This window comes from Propithecus coquereli, unplaced genomic scaffold (genome assembly GCF_000956105.1).
Source record: "Propithecus coquereli isolate 6110/MARCELLA unplaced genomic scaffold, Pcoq_1.0 Scaffold289, whole genome shotgun sequence".
Classification (NCBI taxonomy): Eukaryota; Metazoa; Chordata; class Mammalia; order Primates; family Indriidae; genus Propithecus; species Propithecus coquereli.
In genome coordinates this window covers 2,212,168-2,235,325 of record NW_012148496.1, presented here as the reverse complement: position 1 = coordinate 2,235,325, position 23,158 = coordinate 2,212,168, and the positions used below count along the sequence as shown (strand labels likewise).

The window sequence follows — 23,158 nt, the reverse complement described above, 5'->3', positions numbered from 1 at the left end:
TTTAGTATGCCTCTGGCTGTTCTGCTTGGAGTTTAAAGGGTGTTTTCTCAGATTTCCAGCAAGCAGGATGTAAGAGCTTCCAGGGGTCACCCAACATCACACGGGGCTAGTTTGCCTGTTGCCTGGCTTTTAAGGTAAAGTGATTTACAACAAAACCATCAAACATGATTCTATTTCCTAGGCTACTTTAATGGCGTTCCTAAGTTCCTTCTTTGTGGACTTGCTTGCTCTACGCACCGGTGGATTCCTTTCCTCTCCAAAGGGCAAGAATTCACGTGTAGATGACTCACTGCCTGTTCTAGAGGGCATGGGAGTGGGGTTTTCAAGGTGCAAGCCAGAGAAGAAGGGGCTGCTTGGATTTTTAACCAAGTATGGGTGTTTGCCAGGGCTTTTCCCTTTACCCCAAAGAAGGAAACAATGAATGTAATTCCACGACTGTATAGGAAGATACCATTGTAACAGATGTAACACCCATGAGATTCTGATCATCAATGTGTATCTCAAGGAAAATAAATGATGTTTACTATCAATGTAAGTTATTGATGTATGTAACCATAAGTTTACATACATGTGCTATATACAGAGACTAAAGGCTTTGGAGACCTAATAGATTTCAGTAGAGATCTCAAAATGCCATCGCCTATATTAAGGTTAAATGCATGGACAGAGCAGTCATCCTTTCCGATCATCTGCTAAAAATGTTTTTGAAAAAAATTTTCCATTAAGGTCATTTGTACCTGCTGTTGTCTATCTATTAAGAAATAGGCTTTCCAATCATCCCAAGGGTACTTGATTTAAAACTCAGTCATTTTGATGTGCTTTGGCCATGGCTGAAAAAACATTGGTGATATTGTCAGCAATTAATGAATCCCAAAATAGATCTGTAGCCATTTGAGCTATGACTTTTGACTTTACCAGATGTGGTAGTAATTCATTCAGATTTCCTTTTTTATAAAATGTATTAGGCACTTACACGTAAACATTCACAATTTTATCCAGTAAACATTTGTCGATGCTGATATTCCAAATTAATAGTTGGCTTGGCATGGGTGTTTTTGTTAAAGTGATAAACTGATCATTACCTTATAACATATATGATCTGATCTTTGGTCCTGAAAAGCAAATTATTTCACAAATTATACTATTTAAGTATATCCTAAAGAGCATAATTAGACCATCAAGAATTGGCCTAATGTGCAAAAAGATTTGTGTGGGTGATCATCACTCTTTCAAAAAGCAGACGGCAAGTGGGTTAGAGGTTAAAGGTAGACCAACCACAAAATGAAAGATCACATCAAGATAGATCATTTCAAAAGACTCGGATTTTTTAAATAAACAGAAATATTTCTTAGCATACCAACAAAAGAAAAGAGAGATGCAAACATTTTGTGAACCTGACTGTAGATCATTTTCTTAAATTACTTTCAAATGACTGGCATGATGGTATTAACATATAAAACATAGAATATTGATGGAGGTGTTTGGCTATCCCTTTCCCTGATCCCCAATGTACTCAATTTAAAACAACATTTCAGGCCGGACGCGGTGGCTCATGCCTGTAATCCTAGCTCTCTGGGAGGCCGAGGTGGGCGGATTGTTTGAGCTCAGGAGTTCGAAACCAGCCTGAGCAAGAGTGAGGCCCCGTCTCTACTAAAATTAGAAAGAAATTAATTGGACAACTAAAAATATATAGAAAAAATTAGCCGGGCATGGTGGCGCATGCCTGTAGTCCCAGCGATTCGGGAGGCTGAGGCAGGAGGATCGCTTGAGCCCAGGAGTTTGAGGTTGCTGTGAGCGAGGGTGACGCCATGGCACTCTAGCCCGGGCAACACAGTGAGACTCTGTCTCAAAAAAAATAATAATAAAAAATAAAACAACATTTCACTCAAGGGAAATATCCCATTTTCTTGTTTTCTCTTATAATAAGCATTTCCTTCATCACAGAGGTAAAAATTCATCTCTAATTTGATTTAATTGGCAGGACTGTTAAACAAGGGAAATGCTACCTGCGGGAATCCATCAGCCTGTTGAGAAAGCCCAGAGATGTTTTCATACTTTAAAACATTTGATGCCAGTTGGAGACCATGTAAAAGTTGTTTTCCATACAGCATCCAAATATTTTTGTGCGGTACCAATTTATTGTAGAAACCTGGATCGTGAGGAAAATAACAAGGTTAATCATTTTCCCACCCAAGGGTTATTAATAATCATGTTCATGCTATCCAGAGAGCTGCGGTGTTTGTTTGGGTTTTTTTCCCCTTTGCTTTAATACTTCTAAATCCCCCAAATAAAAGTTTCATTTAAATTGCCCTTTAGCTAATTAGGTTTTATATAATGAGGAAAAAAATTATCAGGCTAGTGTAGCGACATGGCAAATTGCATGGTGTGCTACATTAATTTTGAGCTGTTTGCTGATGTTCTAGAAGGAAAGCTAAGGTCCCAGGTGAAATGCCTTTGGGACTGCTACATCGTGTAACCAGTATCCGTATCACGGAACCATTTCGTATTTGTGTAACTAGCATTTCACATTCATGAAGCCATGTGGTTATCCTAAAGTTGAATGGACATTAGGACGTAGCTGCCTCTTTAAACCTGAAGAACAAATCAAATATTCCAATGGAGGAGGGGGAAAGAATCTCCCACTCAAAAAAAAAAAAAATATGAGATGTTCACTAATCTTTATTGACAATTGCTCACCTTGAACAAATTAAATTTTTCATGTATTAACCTTTCCCCAGGTGAACTTAGAATGCAAAGCCACTTTTTTAAGTGTGAGCTGATATCTCTGCCTTTGCTAGTTATCTCTGTTGGGTAAGGAAATTCCTAGCTTAAATGAAGATTTGCCAAGTTCTCCAAAAGGTCACATTATGAAACTTAAAACATGTTAACTGTGAATCCCCACATGGTAGCAGTCACCTCAAGGGTGTGGGTATCAATTGAAGTCTTCTTCGGCTGTCATTGGAGAGCTGTCCAGCTAGCCACTCCACTTCCTGGAAAAGCCAGGCAGAGCTTTTTGCTTGGAATTGTAGGAAGATGCTCCCATGTGTCTACACTTCCATTTTACAAGTGGTGGATCTGAGGCTCAGAGTGGCCATGTAACTTGCCCCAGGTAATACAGCCAGGAATGCCTATCTGATGCCAAAAGCTATGTTCATATTATACCAACGGATTAGAAAACAAAAATTCTAGATTTATTGACTCCTACCTAAGACTCTTTCCAATCCATGACACACTCTGCCCCTTAGAAGACCTTTTGGGCCCTGAATTAATCCATTTCTTTGCAGGGAACTGTAGAGTCCTAGGAAAAAATAGAAGTTCATTTTTTTAATACCCCACTGTGTTGTCAACTGGAGAATTTACAAACATGATGTCTGAGGACAGGGTTGGGGGACTATGATCCTTCCACCGTCAAAATACGCCCTTCTTCCACTACCAAACATCCCCAATATACTGAGGAAGAGAGGAAATGTGTAAATATCAGTCATATTGTAGAACATGAAACAGTTCATGAAATTAGCTGTGCAAATTGTGAAACATGCTACATATTCTGTGACAGTAAACCAGTTTTTTTTCTTTATCGAGATTGTTGTTTATAGCCAAATAAAGTTCTATGTGCCATCTGGAGGAAAGCCCTACCGCCATCACATTAAACTGTATGTTCCCCACCAGTTTAATGATGCTGTGTTTCTGAGAGCGGGCAGCTAGCTGTGAATATGGTAAGATTACCTCTGAGGCTCTGGGGTTTTCTCCTGGAGAGCTTTGAAGTTTCCTGTAGATTCCTTTCTTGGCTTCAGTAATGTTATTTCCATATTTCCTGAGGAACAACAGCAGTGACTGTATAAACCCAAAGGGATGTTGTGATTTTATCTCCACCTGATATTCTCCTCATATGCCCAGGAAGAAGGATGTTTAATGAAGGCTCATAACATCCTCTCAGCAATGGCTTTTCATAGCATGGTAGCCCCCTGTTTCTCACAAGGTGCCACATTTTAGCATCAAAAATCGTGTAAACATTAGTGTTGGTAGGACATCCAACTCATCCAACCTCATCATTTTACAGATAAGGCAACTAAGGCTTAAATAAATTGTCTAAAGCATCTGGACAGTAGGTGAGTCAGGGTTACAGCTCAATGTCCAATTTCCAAATGAGGACTCTTTTCATTCTACCATGACATTAGAATTCACCTTCTCATTTATTTAAATTACTAAAGTATGAGATAGTACATGATAGACTATACTAGAAAAAAGTCAATAAACTTGCCTTTTGGTAGGAAAGCATGGTCATATCGTACTCTGTCCTTAAAGGATTTTCACAAAGTGACTTGAAAGCTGCCTACAATTCATGCTCAGTGAATGCCATTTGTTGTAGAAGACAACTTCACATTCTAAAGCAACGCTACCTCCATAGCTTTCCTGATGTAAACATAATTTCTTTAGCTTTCTGCTTCAGGCTTGCTTTCCAGCTTGATTCACTATGGCATCAGCCCTAGATGGTCAGAGTTAGCAATCCTAACATAGTTCTCTCCAACTTACAGTGCAGAGAGCTTTCCTTGGTGCACAGAAGAGGAAAATACTTTTTTCCAGAGCTTCATTTTTGTAACTGGCTTCTCAGTTTTTCTCATTCATGAAAATGGATTTCAATTGCTACAACTAAATTGTTATATAATAGGTTTTTTTGAGGAGTTCTTAAAAATTTTGGAAAAACTACATATTTGATTCACATTCTAAGGTGATATGCTTCTAAACCAAAAAAAAAAAAATTTGGAAATTAGCATTTCCATTATCTTTAAAGGCTAAAAGAAAATATTTCCTATAATATTATAAAATAATTTCTGTTGCTTTCTGAACAATAGTAATTGATATAGGCCCTAGAACTGGATTATTTGCTAAAGTAAGCTATATCTTAAGTGAGCTTTTTTACTTATCAGAATCAGTTGCTTTGGGAACAACTAAGATTGAAAAAAAAAAAAAGAAAATAGAGGAAGCGTATTATTTTCCCAACTTCAAGTCAGTACAACTGTTTATACCTAGTAATCTGATTTTTATTACAATTGCAACCACACATAGAATGAGCTAACATTTATTAAATGCTCACTACGGTGCCAAGCAAACATTAACTCATTCAGTCTTGACAACAACCAGTAGCAGGCAGTGTCATTATCTCGATTTTATAGAGGAGAAAGCTTAGGTGCAGAGAAGTTAAGGGACTTGTCCAAGTGGTAGAATTGGGATTCCAACCCAGCTTGAGCTCCATTTACATGAATCATATCTTAAATAAGCCCCACCTAAATAGATATTTCTAGGCTTCCCATAGATGTAATTTGAAAATTCAAAATAGCATCTGGTGATCATTTTAGATATTTTGTTTATTTTTAAGTTGTGGGGTATATGACTGCAGCCTCCATACCATACATAGACATAGTCTTTGGAGTCTAGCCAAGGAGATCCTAAAGACAAATTCAGTCCATTTTCCCACATGTATGGGACCAGGATCCTTAAGAAGAAGGAATTTTCATAAAAGGATATTCCTAAATGACTGGCCATCTGCGAGCATATAGTAATCTCTCCCATCACCTTGATAATAATTTCTCAACTCCAATTTGAGTTTCACTGCGACGATCAAAAGGTCCGCAGTCAGAGCATGCAGCAATAATTTCCCCATCATTCAGGGAACTCTTAATCTCCTAGATTCTCCAAAGGGCATATGCCTCATCTCAACAGGCTTCGTATTTCCCTGAACTTTAGTGTGATGCTGCCAGGCCATGAGAAAACCCCTGGAGTGACAGAACTTGTCAGCTGAGAGAAACCTTAGCGATCTCTTATCCAGCATCTTTAACTTACAGAAGAGGAAACTGGAGTCCAGAGAAATTACCAGCCAGACAGATCCTCAGTGGCAGAACTGGGACCAGACTTATCTTCCAACTCCCAGTGTCCTTTGCCTTGTAGTAAATTACCACTCTGAGACCTTCATATGGACCCAGAGATTTTCCCTAGTTGATTTATGAAAACAATGAAATTAATAAATTCTGCAGCAGTTAACCCAAAGAGGTAATACAAATACTTTTGACGTAACTATTTTTTCTGTTTGCAATTTATAACTACTTGAAGCAAGTAGCCTACTGGCTAAGAATTCTCAGAAGCTTCATGTTGTACAAAGACTGTCATTGGAATTGGATATGATAAGATAGCATTTGTCTCAGTTATACTATTCATACAGCTTCCAATGTGCCTAACGTAACTTCTGGGAATTAGACATTTTTTAGTAATATTTGTTCAGTATTTACTACATGTCAGGATCTCAGAGTAAAGAAGTAATCAGAGAGTAATTGGCTAATTTTAAGTTGTTTTCTTACTTGGCCTTGCAATTTTAAAACAAAATTTAAAAAAAATTAAGGTGAGATATTAAGTTAAAAATCTCATGATAGCCAATTATGAAAATATATAGGCGCAGACAGTAACACGCTACAGGAGTTTAGGGGATACAAATTTTAATAGCCATTTTTTTCAAGACAGCATTTTTCCTCCCGAGGAAAACACACAGCACATACAATTTTGAGCTGCCAGAGATATGTATAGATTAGATCAGGATTTCCACATGATGGCTGGTGGTGGTTCTGAGTTTTAATTGTACAGGAAAGTTAGGCATCCTACATAATGAAAACTATTTGGGGAAAAAAATGTCTAATTATATTCCCAGGCAAAAATAAGGACTTCCCCTGCCCAAGAAGCTGTGCTAGGTAGGTGTACAATATGAACAAAATTATGTTATAGGTAGGGAACAGATTGTAACTGAGGTATCTATATAATTCCATACAGGTCAAGTAGTCTTAGCAATTCAAAAGTAGAATGACCTACATTAATTTTGTAATACATGTAAGAAGATCCTTAAACCTCACAATCCTGGGGAGAAGTCATAAAACCCTAAGAAAAAAAGCTATACTAAATTATAGGAATAAATAATTATTTAATATATTGGAATATGGAATAAAGTTTAATTTATGCAGTTAATTTTCAGAACTCATTTCTAAATTGATTTAATGTAAAATTATTTTCTTTGCTTAAATTTCTAGGCAAAGGTTAATGATAAAATAATAAATCATATTATTGCTTTCATTTCATCAAGCAAAACAAATCACTAAATACTTAAGGTTAAACTTACAAATATCACCCCCACTTACAATCTGTATTTGCCTCTACAACGGAAAAAGATGGAGAGAACTATATTTCACCAAACTAAGATTATCTTAATTTGACGCTAATAATATAAATGAATATATTTGAATATAAAACTATACCAATGATTTGAAATCTTTTTTAAACAAACAATTTCTAGGAATACAGATAATATTAATTCCCTCAAATGCAAATTTATAGTTTTTCAAAGCTGATTATCACAGACCAAGTAGGCTTGTTCTATTCATTCAGTATCGACCCATCATCAAAATGCTTAAGTTAAGCTGGGCGTGGTGGCTCCCGCCTGTAATCCTAGCACTCTGGGAGGCCGAGGCGGGAGGATTGTTTGAGCTCAGGAGTTCGAGACTAGCCTGAGCAAGAGCGAGACCCTTCCTAAAATTAGGAAGAAATTAATTGGACTGAAACATATATATAGAAAAAATTAGCCGGGCATGGTGGCGCATGCCTGTAGTCCCAGCCACTCAGGAGGCTGAGGCAGGAGGATCGCTTGATCCCAGGAGTTTGAGGTTGCTGTGAGCTAGGCTGACACCACAGCACTCTAGCCTGGGCAACAGAGCGAAACTCTGTCTCAAAAAATAAAAAAAAGCAACATTCGGTCAATAACTTGCATATTTTCTCTACATGTTACCAAATATTTATTTATTTAGTAACACCTGAATAGAGATGTGGAAAATTACTGCATTCTTTTTTCATTCATAAATTTTAATATAGTCATATCAATATTAAGATTTCCTTCGCCTTTGCATGTATAACAGCAGAGCAAAACAGAGCAACGACTCTGTTAAATCTGTTAGATCAGTTTTTCTAACAAATATTTAAAAACTGAAGTTATCATGAAAGTCTCATGTCTTGCAAGAATGTTATTTGCTATAATCTAATTATGGAGGAAACAATCTGATAATACCTGCTTACATTAGCCAATCCACTTGATATCAATTTCTCAATTATTGGATATTTACTGAAGCCCTCTGCAAGGCTTTGCTCTTCTTCAAAGAGGTCCAATCTAATTAGGGAGATGAGAGATAGACCTATAAAATTTTAATTAGCAATATTAAAACTTATGCCTGTCCACATATCAGTGAGAAATAAGGAGTACAAACAGTAACATGCTATAGCAGTTTAGAGACAAGAGCTGTCCTTTTAGACTTGAGTGGTCCCAAGGACAACATAAGAGATGTGGTTTTGAGCTGAACTCAGTGGATGGTAGGATTTGAATCATGAAATAGCTGCTTTAATAGTAATGGCCTATGCACCTTTACAAAAATAATTTTCAATCATCAAATCCTAAGACTGGCTATTCTCCTGCCTTCCATATGTATATTTTTTAATATTTTTAGATCCAAGAGACAAATGATATCAATTCTTAATTTAATCAATGTTTTTAATTATTTCTGGATTGGAACCAATAACTCTAGAAACATATTTTGAGCATCATGAAAACATAGACACACCCATATATATAAACCTTAGATACGATTGGAAGCACCTTCAACTATTCTCTTTAAAGCAGAACCACCAGTAATATCCCTCTTTCCTTTTCTGAGAAATTGCACATATAAAAATAGGAAATAGATCCACTTCTTTTCAGAGATAATGGCTCACACTTAAAACATACCCCAAAGAATCTCTCACGAAAGACTAATGCAGCCAGTTCATATCTGTAAATATAAATTGAAGAGAATGGAATCCTCAAGTGAGAAATTATTTCTTTAGTGTTATCTTCTAGTTTCAGGCGCCAGCTTTACATAACAGTTTGGATAACTGAAGTCCCTATTTGATTTTTTGTGTGTAAAAAGATTCTACCTTATTTCAAAAGTAAATGTGTAGCTTTGTTAGGGAAGCGGCTATATATTTAATGTACATTCAATGTTTTGGGAATCATCGATTGCTTGCTCTTGTTTGGTGTGGGAGTTATGTTTTGTTTAAGTGCATCACAGCCAAGTTAAAGAGCAGATGTATGGTTTTTGTCTTTGTCCATGTATTTTCTGTTTAGATCAAATGACATTATAGCTGAAAATAACATACCCTGATTTTTCCTGATGCATGCAGATCCTCCAAAGTTTAATAGGATATGGCCGAATATTTCTTCCCTTGAGGTTTCTAACCCAAAACAAGGTAGGAGCATGTAAAATTCCTACTGATATAAATTCCCGCAAGTTCGGGGGAAAATCCTATATGCCATTTTTAGCACTAAATAAGAGCATTACCATGAGTACCATGTCTTTGAAGGAATTGTAATTCAAGTCTTTTTTTCTAATGTGAAGAGTGTCCAGAAAGATTAGAGTGAAGGATGGAGGGAAAAATTAGATGGTGTAGAAGTTCATAAGCCCTTTACCAAGTTTACACTGAATGTCAGTCAGTCCCAAGAGAAGCCTAAAGTCCTGTTGCCATCACAGTGTGGAGTATAAATAAGCCTTAAAAACTTGTGAGTGGCACAGGAGTCCTTTCGTGTCTCCTTCTAACTTGTCTTAAGTAAACCAAGCGGCACCTCCGTCGTATCGAAAGTCTGGGAGAAGACAGACAGGCAGTACTGTGACACCCAACAGATCTTTTTTCTCTTACTGTTGCTCCACATTAACTTGCAAAAATTGGAGCATTCTCTCTCCCCACCCCCTGCTCTCTCTTCTCCTCTCCTCCTCCTCTACCTCCTCCTCCTTCCGTTCTCTCTCTTCTTTCTCTTCCACATCACAGTAAATTTCTTTGCTGAGACTTTCCTGCTTTCTCTCCTTTATCAACTAATGTTCATGACTACTAGCATTAAGAGAAATCTGCTTTCTGTCTTAGAGCAGTAATTGTTTTCTGACTTCTAATGTCAAAAAGAAGAAAGAAAGAAAAGAAAATGACACTAACAGACAAGATCGTGATTGCACAGGAAGAAATAGAACTTTTAAAAACTGGGCAGTAAACTTCATAAGCTGCATGCAGTGTAATGTTAAATGCACATTAGCAGCTAGTATATATATATATATATATACACACACACATACATATATATAGTCATGTATAAATAGGAATTTATTTTAATATAAAATTGTATTCTTTTGCCTTCTTCCTTCTCCACAAAAAAAAAAAAAGGCACATCTTTGGCTTCCTGTTTCCTTAGTTATATACAGGATGTTCCTTTTAAACTCTAATGAATACAGATGGAGGAGGAAATGAGCAAAAGAAGGAACCAGGAAATAGCTGCTAAGCAAAACAAAATATATTAGCAATTTGTTGAGGAGTCAAATTGGAAGGGCTGCATTTTCAATCCTTGATCAGAGTGATGAAATTGAGACTGTCCTAGATACATATATTACTAGCAAATAGAATTATCTTAATCATCTGGTCCAAATGAATTTTTTCAAGTTTCTGCATACATATGTGGAAGAAGAAATACAGATCAAGCTCACCCCTATTAGTATAATTCTACAAGGATTCGGGGGAGGTTTAGTGGCTTTATTCCTTGGCAAGTTCAATGATAGCATATTCAGTGAAATGTCAGTCACTATTTTCCATTGAATTTCATAGCTCAACAAATTATACAAAACAGGATCTAAGACTTAACACTTCTCCACAGTGAGTTTTGAGCTGAACAAGATTATTCATTGTTCAAAACTTGAAATAGACCTTTTTAATTATTTTGCTATGTTTTCTGTGAATGCACAAGACAAAAAGCTTTCAGAAATAACTTTAGGTAATACTGTTGCAGTTTTTAAGAATGTGGATAATGAGTTCAAATGAATCTATTTGAGAAATAGCACAGTTGAATAAAGTGCTTGAACTTGAAATTTTAGTGAAAGGTATACTTTGTAGCTGAGGCCAGTTCTGTGCAGCCTAATTTATCTTGTCAACATTTGCAAAGAATATTAGGCTCCATTCCGTTTTGGCTATTTTCACAAGCAACCCTTCATGAATAATTGGAAAAGAAATGGCAGGCAAACTTATAGAGAAAATACTGCCATTAACAAACTGATATCATCACAAAGGTAATAAATGCTGAGAAGACTACAATTTTGAAAGGTGTACATGTTCAAGGTGACACTGAGACCAAGGCCCAAATGCTGCTGAATGGTTGATCATTGTGACTAACTATGTTTTGTGATGTCTAATCAGCTCAATAAAAATAGTCTAACTGGTTTTATGTAGCTTATGGTGACACAGATAGAATGACACAGTGAATTAAGTCAATGATATTGCTAATGAACTCAACAACACTACTACTATTTTAAAAGAGGGACAATCCTAAGTCTGTATACACATATATGAATGTATACACTCACATATATGTGTCAAATTTGCAAATGTTTAAAAAAGATAATAAAGATAGAACAATTTAAAAAAAAAAAGAGGGACAATCAAGGATCCTAATATCCACATAGTTTTGGGAACAATCCTTGCATAACTGGATTCTTGATTTCAATGGTAATTCATTTTGCCTCTGAAATTACAAATTCTAAACCTTATTACTAACAATGTTGAACCATTTTCAGCCCAATACGAGCCTTCCTTTGTAATTGAAACAAACTCCCAGAAACAACAGATGCAAATAGTCTCTTGATTTAGGGCTGCTTTTCAAGTGGGTTGGTGATAAGTTATTACAGTTTGAACGTTTCACTATTGCTTCTAATTTGCTGTTCATTCTTTTAAACCTATCCAGTTGCTCCCAAATTAGCTTTGTCAACAGTTTCTTCTGTTCAAGTTGCAAACCACAAGAGAGGTAGGAATTCTTGGATTCATACAGTGATTTCATGGTGTTATGTGTTGTGAAACATTGCACTGTATGAATCTGGAATATCTGTGAAGTGTACCCATCAGCTTATTGGTGAGGCATGTTATGATATCAATCAATGCATCAAATAGTACTGAGACTGTCATCTGTAAGAAAAAACTGCTTCACTCAGAAATTTACTACAATTGAAAGATGCTGCGACATTTGTTTACTGAAAGATTAATGTGTAAGAATTATAACAGTTGAAGTTCCTGTTTAGACCATGAATGTTAAAGCACTAACATAGATATTCATTTGCACTGAAAATAAGGAAACCCACTTACAGTGAGTTTCAAGGATGCTTTTCATGAGACCAGAATGGCAGGTTCCATGTATGGTACCCATTGCACTTTGTGACAAATGCAACACCTTGGAATTTATGCCTCCAAACATTGCTTTGAATAAATTTTAAAAATGCCAGTGAAGATCCGCACTGGGTTAAATGTTGCTTATGATCTGAAAATAATAGTTATGTTACTTTCTTTAAATGAAAGTGAGCAGTATCTCATCTGTGACTCACGAATGGCCCATTCCAGCTAGCATCTGTCATTCACAGAATGAAGATTTTTCAGGAAACATAAAGACTTCTGTTTTTATTTCACCATTTTCTTTTAAATGTCCTATGTAACAGGTGTGTCTTGTTTTCCACCCTTGATTGTTGGGCATATGTCACTTTTTAGTTTTGTTTGGATTTTTTTTTTCATGAAACGCCTCTTACGAAGAAATACATTTATTAACAAAATCTTAACTTACCTTCACGCACTTGGTAAAAATGACCATAATAGTTTCCCTATTCCTTATTGAATTTAGTTAAGTCATTGTCCAGATTTGAGTCAATGTTGAATTTGTCCTGTGGCATATAGAGAAAAGGAGGAAACTGGTCAGAAGAAGGGTAAGGGGAAACGGACAGTACTGAAACCATGTCTTAAACTTTGATCACAGTGTGTCTTTAACTATGGAACATTGACGATACCCTTCAGAGGGGAATCCAAACGGGTTTGAAATCTGGGGAAATTTCCTCTCTTCAGGAACAGAGCAGCCTCATGTTCAGAGGCTAAGAAGCCGACATGGGCATGTGGTGTGTCATACAGGGCGTCACTGAAGCCAACAGTAGGGATGACTTGTGGAAAGAAACTAAGGAGGGGAAGGAGAAAGGAAGCAAAAGGGACTTAAAAGTCCATCTTTTGTGTCATATCAAGCACGCTGGACATACAAGAGGCCTCTTGACCGGTAATTTGACCCTGCGTCACTGAATCTCTAGTTTCTCGAGGACACAGCACTAATGAGGTGCAGACACATCCCCGGAGGCAGAAAGAAGCCTCCTAATGAAGGAGACTTACCCTCGGAGAAACCACGTCGCCGTCAGACCGTGCGTGCCAGAGAACGCCAGTGGCTGCACAAGGATGCGGGACAGGGTTGGGTGGGGAAAAGACCAGGAAAATGCTAGAGCCTCTTCAGTCCCACCCTTGGGAAAACCCCTCCAGCCCCAGAGGAGGCATCACTAGGTTTGATGCAGTGAAAGGAAAATTCTTTTTAGGGATCTAATTCCTTCACCTTTTATCTAACATCTTTTTCCCAAATGCTTTTTTTTTCAATGCTAAATGAATTTTCATCAGCTCTGGACTTGAATAAGCTTTCCTCATTTGGAAAAAAAATCTACCTGTGTCACATTCAAAGTATTTTATGATATATTTATGTAGGTAATATATAATGTAATTACAGGCAACATGGGGAATAATAAGAAAGAAGACACAAAAGAGAAATTTAATCCCCTCCTTTCAGTAACATTCTTTCTCCTCCATTCTCTGCTTCCAGCCTGTTGTTTTCCTGTAACTCTTACCTACCCAGGTCCTCCCCAGCCAGTGTCCGTCGGAAGGAACCTCTTAAACCTTAGAAGAGGCTTGGGCCTTTCCTGATGTAGAAAGCCAACTTTGAACTCTCCCCCTCCTAAAACATACCCAGCCTTTATTGTGCTTAACTAGCTAGTTACTAAGTACCTTATTATCATAACTGCCTTATATGAAATAATATATATGTATAAATGTTTTTTCCTATCTTCCCAGTAGACCACTAGACCAATGGTACTTAATGGGGGCTATTTTGCCCCCAGGGGACATTTGGCAATGTCTGGAGACATTTTTACTTGTCACAGTTTGGGGGTTGCTACTGCATCTAGTGGCTAGAAGCCAGGGATGCTTCTGAACATCCTACAATGCACAGGACAGCCCCACACAACAAAGAAGTATTCAGCCTAAAAATGTTGCCAGGTTGAGAAACCCTACACTGGACTCTGAGGGACTTGGCCTCGTTCCTTCTGTCTCCCGGTACACAGTGCCTCGTACAGGACGGTTCTCAGCAAAGGTGTGTTTCCAGTGCTTGCCGTGCCACACTGTGTACGTGTGTTTTAGAGACCCCCTTTAGCTTGGTTTATACAACAGTAATAAAACTTGTCTGAAATGCAATTTGAGATTAAAAACTAAATAAAACCACATCAATTTTCAGAAATCTGCTTTTTTTTTCAGCCTAAGCCGATCTGTGCATACACATATAGTCAACTCTCAGCTAAAATAATCTCTAATTTAGTTATAGCTTGTTGTGTGACTGTTGTTTTCCTAAACTCTTTAATACGTAGGATATAGCCAGACTCTCTTAGGGGAATCGAATGGCGGAGGAACGAATTTAAACATAACCTTTCCTTGTGTCTTCCTCTGTCTCCAAAAGGAAGGTGCCTCAGGGTCATCATCCATCCATTCATTCATTTGACAACATTTTTTCCGTGCTTAGTATGTGCCAGGTGATGTTTTAAGTTCTGTGGTTACAGCTGTGGACAAAACAGGCACAGTCTGCATGGGTGTATTTACACTCAGAGTACGGGGGAGAAATTTTTTTAAAATAATATTTTTGGATGTTATAAATCCTATGAAAAAAATATTAAACAGGATTAAGAAATTGGGGGATTAGGGCGTATGGGTGGGGGGTTATTATATTAGATAATATTTTTGGATGTTATAAATCCTATGAAAAAAATATTAAACAGGATTAAGAAATTGGGGGATTAGGGCGTATGGGTGGGGGGTTATTATATTAGATAAAATGGTCAGAGAATTTTCTTTGAGCAGAGACCTAAAAGAGAAGTGAGAAAGCAAGTGATGGAGATGTCTGGGGATATTCCAGACAGAGGTAAGAGCAAGTGCAAAGGCCCTGGGAAGTGCTCGGAATGTCTGAGCAGCAACATGGATGCAGCATGCAGTGAGTGAGGAGAGTGACAGCCATGAGCCCCAGGAAGCCGGGGGCCAGGTCACTTGCGAATGAATGAATTCCTCTTTCACTCTGAATAAGATGTGAAGCCATTAGGATGCCGAGTAGAGGGGAGTCGTGACCTAATTTAATTTTTGAAAGGATCCCTCTGACTGCTGTGTGAAGAGGAGATTATCACAAGGGTGGAAGCCAGAAGAGCATTTTGGGGAGGATGGCAATAATCAGGTGAGGGGTGACGATGTCTTTAACTGAAGATGAGATGGTTGAGGTGGTGAGAGGTGGTGAGGTTTGGAACGTATTTTAAAAGCACAGCCGAGAGGAAGGTAACCCAAGAGCTCAGTTTTGAATGTGTTAAAGTTGAGAAAGAAGTCCAAGGACTAAGCCCTGAGACATTTGAAGAGATGAGAAAAAAAGCGAAAAAGAAAACAGCAACGATGGGAGGAGGAAAAGAACCGAGAGAGAGTGGTGGCCCAGAAGCCCCAGGAAGAATTGCCAGGCAGCCCTGAGGACCCGTTGAGGTTTATGCTCATGAACTTCAAGTGAGACTTATTTCAAACTGGCTGGAGAAACACTCCACCCACATTTAGCTACTGGGATGTGGGCATGAAGAGGTGGAGAGTTGAATTTAACCGAGATCAGATTTTCCCAGAAGAGTCTGATTTGGGGCAGGAGGGAAGTATAAAACAGAAAGTGGTTATAAGGATGGACCATGGACTCTGTACTTTACAAGAAGAGAAGGGAGGACATGGTAGGCCAGTGAATTGAAGAATCAAAGGGTTATTAAACTATTAATATCACCCTTCAGGATCCTGTGTGATAATGCAGTTCAAACTGTACCATTAATGATCATTAATGGGTTCCGTGCCTATGTGGAAAGAGTAGGTATTAAGGAGTGGTAAATTAACAGAAAACTGAAAAATAATACAGCAGTCTAATAATTGTATTTGAAATGCCTTGCATTTATATAATATTCTCATGTTTTCCAAACCACATCCAAAGATCTTTGTCTCATTCCATATTCTCAGATATATCATGGCCAGAGAAGACAGCTTTACCAAAGTCTCAGAAGAATCTTAGAAGTCTTAAAAGAATAAAGTTATTATTATATCAGCCCATTTTCTAGATTATAAAGCATTTTAATGCTTATAAAACATTTTAAATATCCACTTATCTCTTGAAATAAGTTTATAATAGTGTGTGTTTAGCTGAGTATGGTTTCTTATATAGTTATTTAACTTTTCCTATCAAAATTAAAATATCGATTTTCAAACAAGACCCACAAATAAAGAGTTAATGTCATCAGAGAATGACATATATTAAATTCAAATAATAGTAGCAACAGTGTTACATTTGACATGTCCATGGAGATTCATGAAATGGGTCTTAAAGTGTTGAACTTGATATCATATAAATACATTTTATTTTCTTGGATAAAGCTTTGTGAGATGAAGCTGAGCATGTAGTTCTGGCCCTTGAGTAAATCCTACAGAATCCTTTAAATGCCTGCAAAGGAATCATATTAAGAAAATTCTCCATCCGTATTCTCTGCATGCCCCCAATTCCACGCCTTTGTGCCCTCTTCACTCTATTCTTTTCACCTGAAATGCTCATTCCCTCCTATTTTCTAAAAAATAAACTCTACCCTCTCCCAAGGGAGATTCAAAGTGCAAGTCCTACGGGACATTTTTCCTAATTCCCCTAAAGTGAAATGAATTTCTTCTTTCACTTAATTGCTTTGTGTCACTGTTTTGTTTTTTAGATATCTAAGCACACATCTCTTACCTACTAAATAAGCTTCTAGACAAAAAGCTCCTTTGTAGTTCTAAAAAGCTTCTAGAATGAATTTTTGCACATCAAAGATCCTTTTGGGAAAATCTAGATTAATTCAATTAGGGGTGCAGAGGGCCACCTGGGCTGGGAAACCGGAAGGGCAACCATTAGGGGTCTCTCCCCGAGGGAGGACCTGAGGACGCGGCCGTTGTCACCCCTCTCAGCAATTCCAGGCAGCTCTGAAGATGCGCTTGGGAAGCAACTAGGTTCTGAGACCTGGCTTCCTCCCTGCAACCACCGCTCCCAGGAGGCCCCAGGCTAGAAAGATTCTCTCTGTTTAAAACTCTCAACCAAGGACGATTCTAGAAGCCTTTCTGATTTCCTCTGGAGTCAGAAATGCCCATATAAACAAGGTGTAACTCAAGGAGGTATCATGGATTGGGGTGAAATGCTTATTGTTTTCCTAGAGAATTTAGTAAACTGTAACTCTATTATTATTGGTAGTGTTATTAACTTGGCATACCTTAACTACTACATTTATTTGGGTATTTTCTCACTCCATCTCCTACACTGGAGTCTTATGGCCTCTTCTCCCAGTACTCTCCTTCCCTCTTTGGCTTTTCCCTGTCGCCATCCCCACCCTTCACTCCCCGCACACGTATGGCAGTCGTACAACTGACCTCAAATTCAGGAAATGGCTTGGCTTCAGGATCCTCCCCTTCTTGCCTTTCTTTTAAGCAGCTGGGATCCCCAAGTTGCTGACACTATTCCTGGGCGTCTTCTGCTCTTCACCATTTCCAGTGTCCTCCTCTGCTCCTAGCCAAACTAGGTTTCATTCCATCAGGACCTTGACCTCAGTTCCCTATTTTGGTAACTAGTTCTCTAATAAATTAATCCACATTGTTCTGATGAGTAGTAGCATATCAATTTTAAAAAGTGTTTTTAAGCTTAGTCACTCCTCCTTATTCTTCCTTAATTGATAACGTTTATTCATTTTTTACTCTGGTCATCAAAACATAATAGTCCCCAAATTTCATCTAGTCCAAAATAGTAGCTAAGCACTTAGCCTAATTCCTGGCACATAGTAGACCAACTCAATAAAATATTAATATTTATTGAGTGAGTGAATGAATGAATGGGTTCAAACAGTAATTGTGCTTGGCTTCCCAGTGAAATAAAATAAAAGCTAGATATTAATGAGAGAAGTATTTTTAGACAAACAGTTTGCAGTATCACGGCTCAGCTTCCTTATAAATGTCCATAATGCCTATCCCCATATTTCAAGAAGACAAAATAGATTCTTCTATCTAGTTACCCCGCATGCCTTTTTTTTTCTATTTGATTTGGAAATTATTTCTATTAATACCAATGGATGCTTTGTATTTAACGTTTCTTTTAAAAAGATTGAATTGGATTAACAACTTCTTACTTTGGTTGAAGTGCAAGAAAGAGGAAATCTGGTCAACCTCCACCCTTCCCAACTACTTTCATCTTCTTTTCTTCATCTCCCTGTCTAGTTCTTAACCACCATCACTCTTAAGCCTCAGAGGCACCACTAATATTAATATTTTAAGACAGTCCAAGGGAAAAAAAAATTTGAAGTTACAGTTAGGTTAGCTGCCTAACCCTTGTTTTGTAGCAGAGTACACTTGAAACTTAAATGAAAAGGAAATTTTAAGAGCACTTTTTTCATACAAATACCCTCCCTGGTTTTCAAAATTTTCTCTCACACATAAACATGCAGATTTGGCCTGAAGGAAGGCTTAAGAAAGCCATCTTCTCCTCTTGTCATTGGAGACAAATGAAAAGAACTGTTTAGTTGTCCAGATCTCTGTTGAATTCGCCATGATTTCTATGAAACCCTGATTGAGTTACTGTCTAGACATGAACGAGACTGAGCCAGAGGAGCCATGGCGGTGGCAGACTCAGACCCTCGATGCTCACATGCCTGTCTCCCTCCTTTTTAAGTGTGCAAATGTGAATAAAAAGTGGGGGAAATGATGCAAAGACAGTAAAGTTCTCCATGTGCAAAAAGTAGATTTTTGCATCAATGGAAACTGAGGCTTCTCAAATTTTAAAAGGTGTACACCTGCAAATGCTTCTGTTCATCTTGTCTGCCAAGAATTAACAATCTTCAGTCATGTTCTGAATGTCCGACCTTTCCATCCTGCTTGAAACAGATGCTACTTCCATGCCAGTCACAACCACCTGTTGTCACCATGTGTCATGCTGAATCACATGTATGTAATGCCATTCCACCATCTTTTCTCCATCCCTCATTTTATCCAAGCATGTAGCGTGCTATTACTCTGCTACTGTATACACTCTGTATACATTTCTGTTCTTCCTTGCAAGACTGTGAATGCTTCGGCCACTCCAATCGATGCAGTTATATCGATCTGCTAAATACAGTCATTTGCGTGAGCTGTAAACACAACACTAGAGGGCAGCACTGTGAGTTATGCAGGCTGGGCTACTTCAGAAATGCTTCTGCACAGCTGGACGATGAGAATGTGTGCATAGGTCAGTTCCATTATAGTTTCATCTATTATTCTGTGCCTTTTGAGCTATGGGGAGCTATTTAGGCTGGCGATTTGCACCACCGCTGAGCCAGAATGAACTTTCGCAATGGAGCAAATATCCTTGTGGTAGACTTAAAATTCACTTGTACTGGTTGCAGTCATAGTTGGGGGATATATTTTGAATCCTTATGTTGTTGTCGCTTTAAAAATGATAATCTGAGATATTGTGTTTAGGAGATGAAGAATTCTCTTTCTTCCTTTTTTTTTTTTTTTGCATGAAATTTTAAAACCTGATAATTTCAAACTGATCTTACGGCCTTAAATTATACATTCACCTTTTAAAATGGAAACTCATTATATGAGATTTAATTACAGATATGAAAAATTTGGGTACAAACTCTTGCACACAATTGGTGACCAACAAGTATTGAAGGATTAAAAATGTTGCCATTTGGGATTGAAAGCAACTAGCAACTGGTAATGCAGAAGTTTGCCTGACTTTTCCATCCATAGTAATGAAATTCCATTTATTGAATTTTCCTATAGCCCCCAAAAGGACGAGAAATTTCTTAAAACTTTTCTAGGCAGTTAATTCTCTTAGCTTCCAAGGTGCAGTAGCCCTAAGTCCACAGAACTTGCTTATGTACTCTCCCTGCCGCACTGCCAATGACTGCTCCTCCTGTCTCCTGGGTGAACCAGATCCCTTTCCCACCCAGAAAAGCTTCTCCTACGTTTTGTATGTAGAACCTGTCTTTAAAAATGGGATACCAATGGAAAAATAAGAAAAAAATAAATGGAATTTCATTTCATAATTTACTCTCAAGAAATGCCTATATTTGAAATGCTGAATGATATGTGTGTGTCTATTACCATGATAGGTGGCTATATAGGCACCTAATTTTAAAGGTAGAATTTTCACATAGAGACTACATTCAATGGAATATATGAGCTTAAAAATGACAGATATTCTTTTTATCAAAAAAAAAAAAGGAATCCAATCAATCTGTATTTCTGGGATTATTGTTCTCTGATTGGATTGTCAAGATCCAAGTGTCACATAAAATAGATGTGAAGTTGTTTTTAACTAAATTTGGACAAGTATATATAATACTGTCTATGTCTACAGTATTTTCTATTTTTTAAAGCACCTCCTTATTTATTATTTGTGAATTAGTGGAGAAATTACTGGACTTAGAGGCTGGAGAGCTGGGTTCAAATCCCAGTCTGCTATTTAATAGGTCTGTGCCCTTGTTAAGTTATTTGAGCCTCCTAGTCAGATCAGGATCATTGACACAACAGTGGGGTAAGTATTGACACTGATAATTTTCCCTGTCTTCTAGTTGAGAAAAATAAGGCAAATTAGCTCAAATCATACAACGTTAGCAAAGGGTTTCCTGACTTCAAAGCTTAAACACTTTTTCTCAACCACTCTGACACAATTAGCAAAGCTAAGCTTGTCAGGCTTTTACTTACAGTATGCTTTTTGGACGGCAGCAGCAATTCCACTAGGAGCATATGAACAGAAGTTCAGTTGCCTTCATAACACTTGGGTTACGAAGATTTGAGGATATTAATAAAAACCAAAAGATGCATAGCTGAATTTTGAATGCAGAGTATATTTCACGGAATGCCAATTGTAAAAATATATAAATGTCACACTATAAATACAGAAACAATAGAAAAGGTAAAATAAATAGGGATAAAATCTAATCATTTTTACAAAATACATGAGATTAAAATGTTTTAAAATATTTGAATATTATTTTAAATAAATGCATAAAAGATCTTAAAAGATTTTACTCCATAAAATTTCTCGTGGCAGGTAACATAACAATATCCCAATATGTTTTACTCAGAGTATTCTGTTTTTATGAAATCTGGCCTTTTTCCAGTCCCAAAGTAAACTATGAACTACAAATCTGCATCTTTCTATCCAGCTTTAAGAGGTATAGTTCTGTTGTAAATCTGTGTTTGACTAACACCCTAGAAAATATCTTGTTCAGCTTTTGTTTTTTAAATCACATAATTACAGAAGAAATATGGAAAGCTTAATATCCATTTTTACATTTATTTTTACTTTTAAAAAATCAAGAACAATTTTTTACTCTATTTCTAGAAAGTTTGTTAATTAAAATTATAGACCTTTGGAAAATTTTATTTCATTGAGGCAAACATGTTTATATTTAGTGTTTATACTCTTCAAACCAAGTAAAATGCTTGGCAAGCACAAAGATGAGCATTTTAGGTACCATTAAAATTAACTACATATCCCCCACACAACAAAATTCCTTGTACTGTTGCTCTTTTCCTAAAGGGGAAAGTTATTTTTAAAGAATGAGCTGAAAAATTTGGCTAGCCAGTATGTGCTAAGGTCTATCTTTTATCTTCAGTCTTTATATGCATACAATAAATCAATAATAATTTCCTAAAAAAGCTGTAGAGTCCACTGTTCCCACTTGAGGGGCCAAGGCCGTGATACTGAGGCTGCCTGTGCACAAGGCGGAGGATGGAGTTCGCTCTCCCAGGGCCTTGGAAGCCTGTGGCCCCATAGTCAGCATGAGCCTGTGGCACAGCAGGAGCCTATTCACTGTTTTCCACACTTAAGCTTCCCTAAAGGGCTTGAGGCAGGACTGAGTATTAAATTTGTGAGGATACGCCACAAATAATTGAGAATTAATTTTAATGCCATTTTGTACAGAGAGCATTAATGAAAATGAATGAATATTTACTCAATTTAATTTCACAGAATAGGCACTAATCTTGGAAACTTTGAACTTCATCTAAGTCTTCTCTAAATTAAAAAAAGGCACTTTGCCAGTTCTATAACAATTGGCAGTAAAATTTACCACTGTGGCTGTGAAGAAATAGCTCATATCTTTGACAAAATGTAGGCTCTGCATTGAAATAGATGTTTTAAAATATTTGCATCATTTTATATTGTGGCAAATATAAAATGCAGCTGACTACTCCATGTTGCCACAGTGATTGCTACTTTGTGATTACTCATAAATTTATCCATTTTTCATATAAATTTCACACACAACCATGTCCCAAAGATGCATGTAATTACCCTGTGATGATGTAGCAATTACATGACGATGACATCCTTGCATGCTTCTGTTTCATATAACTTGAGCATTAAGCAGGAAGCTAGAGGATGTGTGGTTTGTGACCTTGGGTAATCACTGTTAATAATCCTGCTAACAACCTTTGCATCAGAAGGAAACACAAGGTTCAGCAGTTGCTGCTAAACACATCTCAAAGTTATGATGTATTATTTTTAATTCCCCTTGAAACCCAGGATCAGATAATCAGAGGTGCCTTAAGTAGAAAAAGCAAAGACAAGGCATTTTTAATACCTATAAATCAGTTGTAGTATAACTTTTTAATCAAGCTTCCAAAAGTGTTTCGTGTTGTTTTGCAATCTAACAGTTCTGCATATTCTTCCCGGTTTTATGGAAGAAAATGTGATCCTCCAAGGCCATTTCCATTGCCCCAGCCTCCACCATTGACCATAGTTCCATAAATGGTATTTTTCAAAAACCAAATTATTTGTTATATAAGGTTAAAGGAAAGCCACACCTCTCCCTGTCCTTTATTTTTAGGACTGTTTGAGTAACATTACACTTATCACTGTATCCTATGACAACCACTGGGATGTACT

At 37.3% G+C, this 23,158-nt stretch overlaps 1 protein-coding gene across 2 annotated transcripts in view; it reads left to right on the top strand.

Moving 5' to 3' along the window:
• NTNG1 (netrin G1) overlaps positions 1-23,158 on the top strand; it is a 385,394-nt gene that overhangs the window by 307,313 nt on the left and 54,923 nt on the right. The window contains exon 6 of one of the 2 annotated variants that reach the window (XM_012648510.1): positions 19,328-19,495. The exons of the other annotated variant lie outside the window; for it this stretch is intronic. Within the exon in view, the coding sequence (XP_012503964.1) occupies positions 19,328-19,495 (168 nt within the window). The remainder of the gene's footprint in view (positions 1-19,327; positions 19,496-23,158) is intronic. 2 annotated transcript variants of the gene reach the window in all.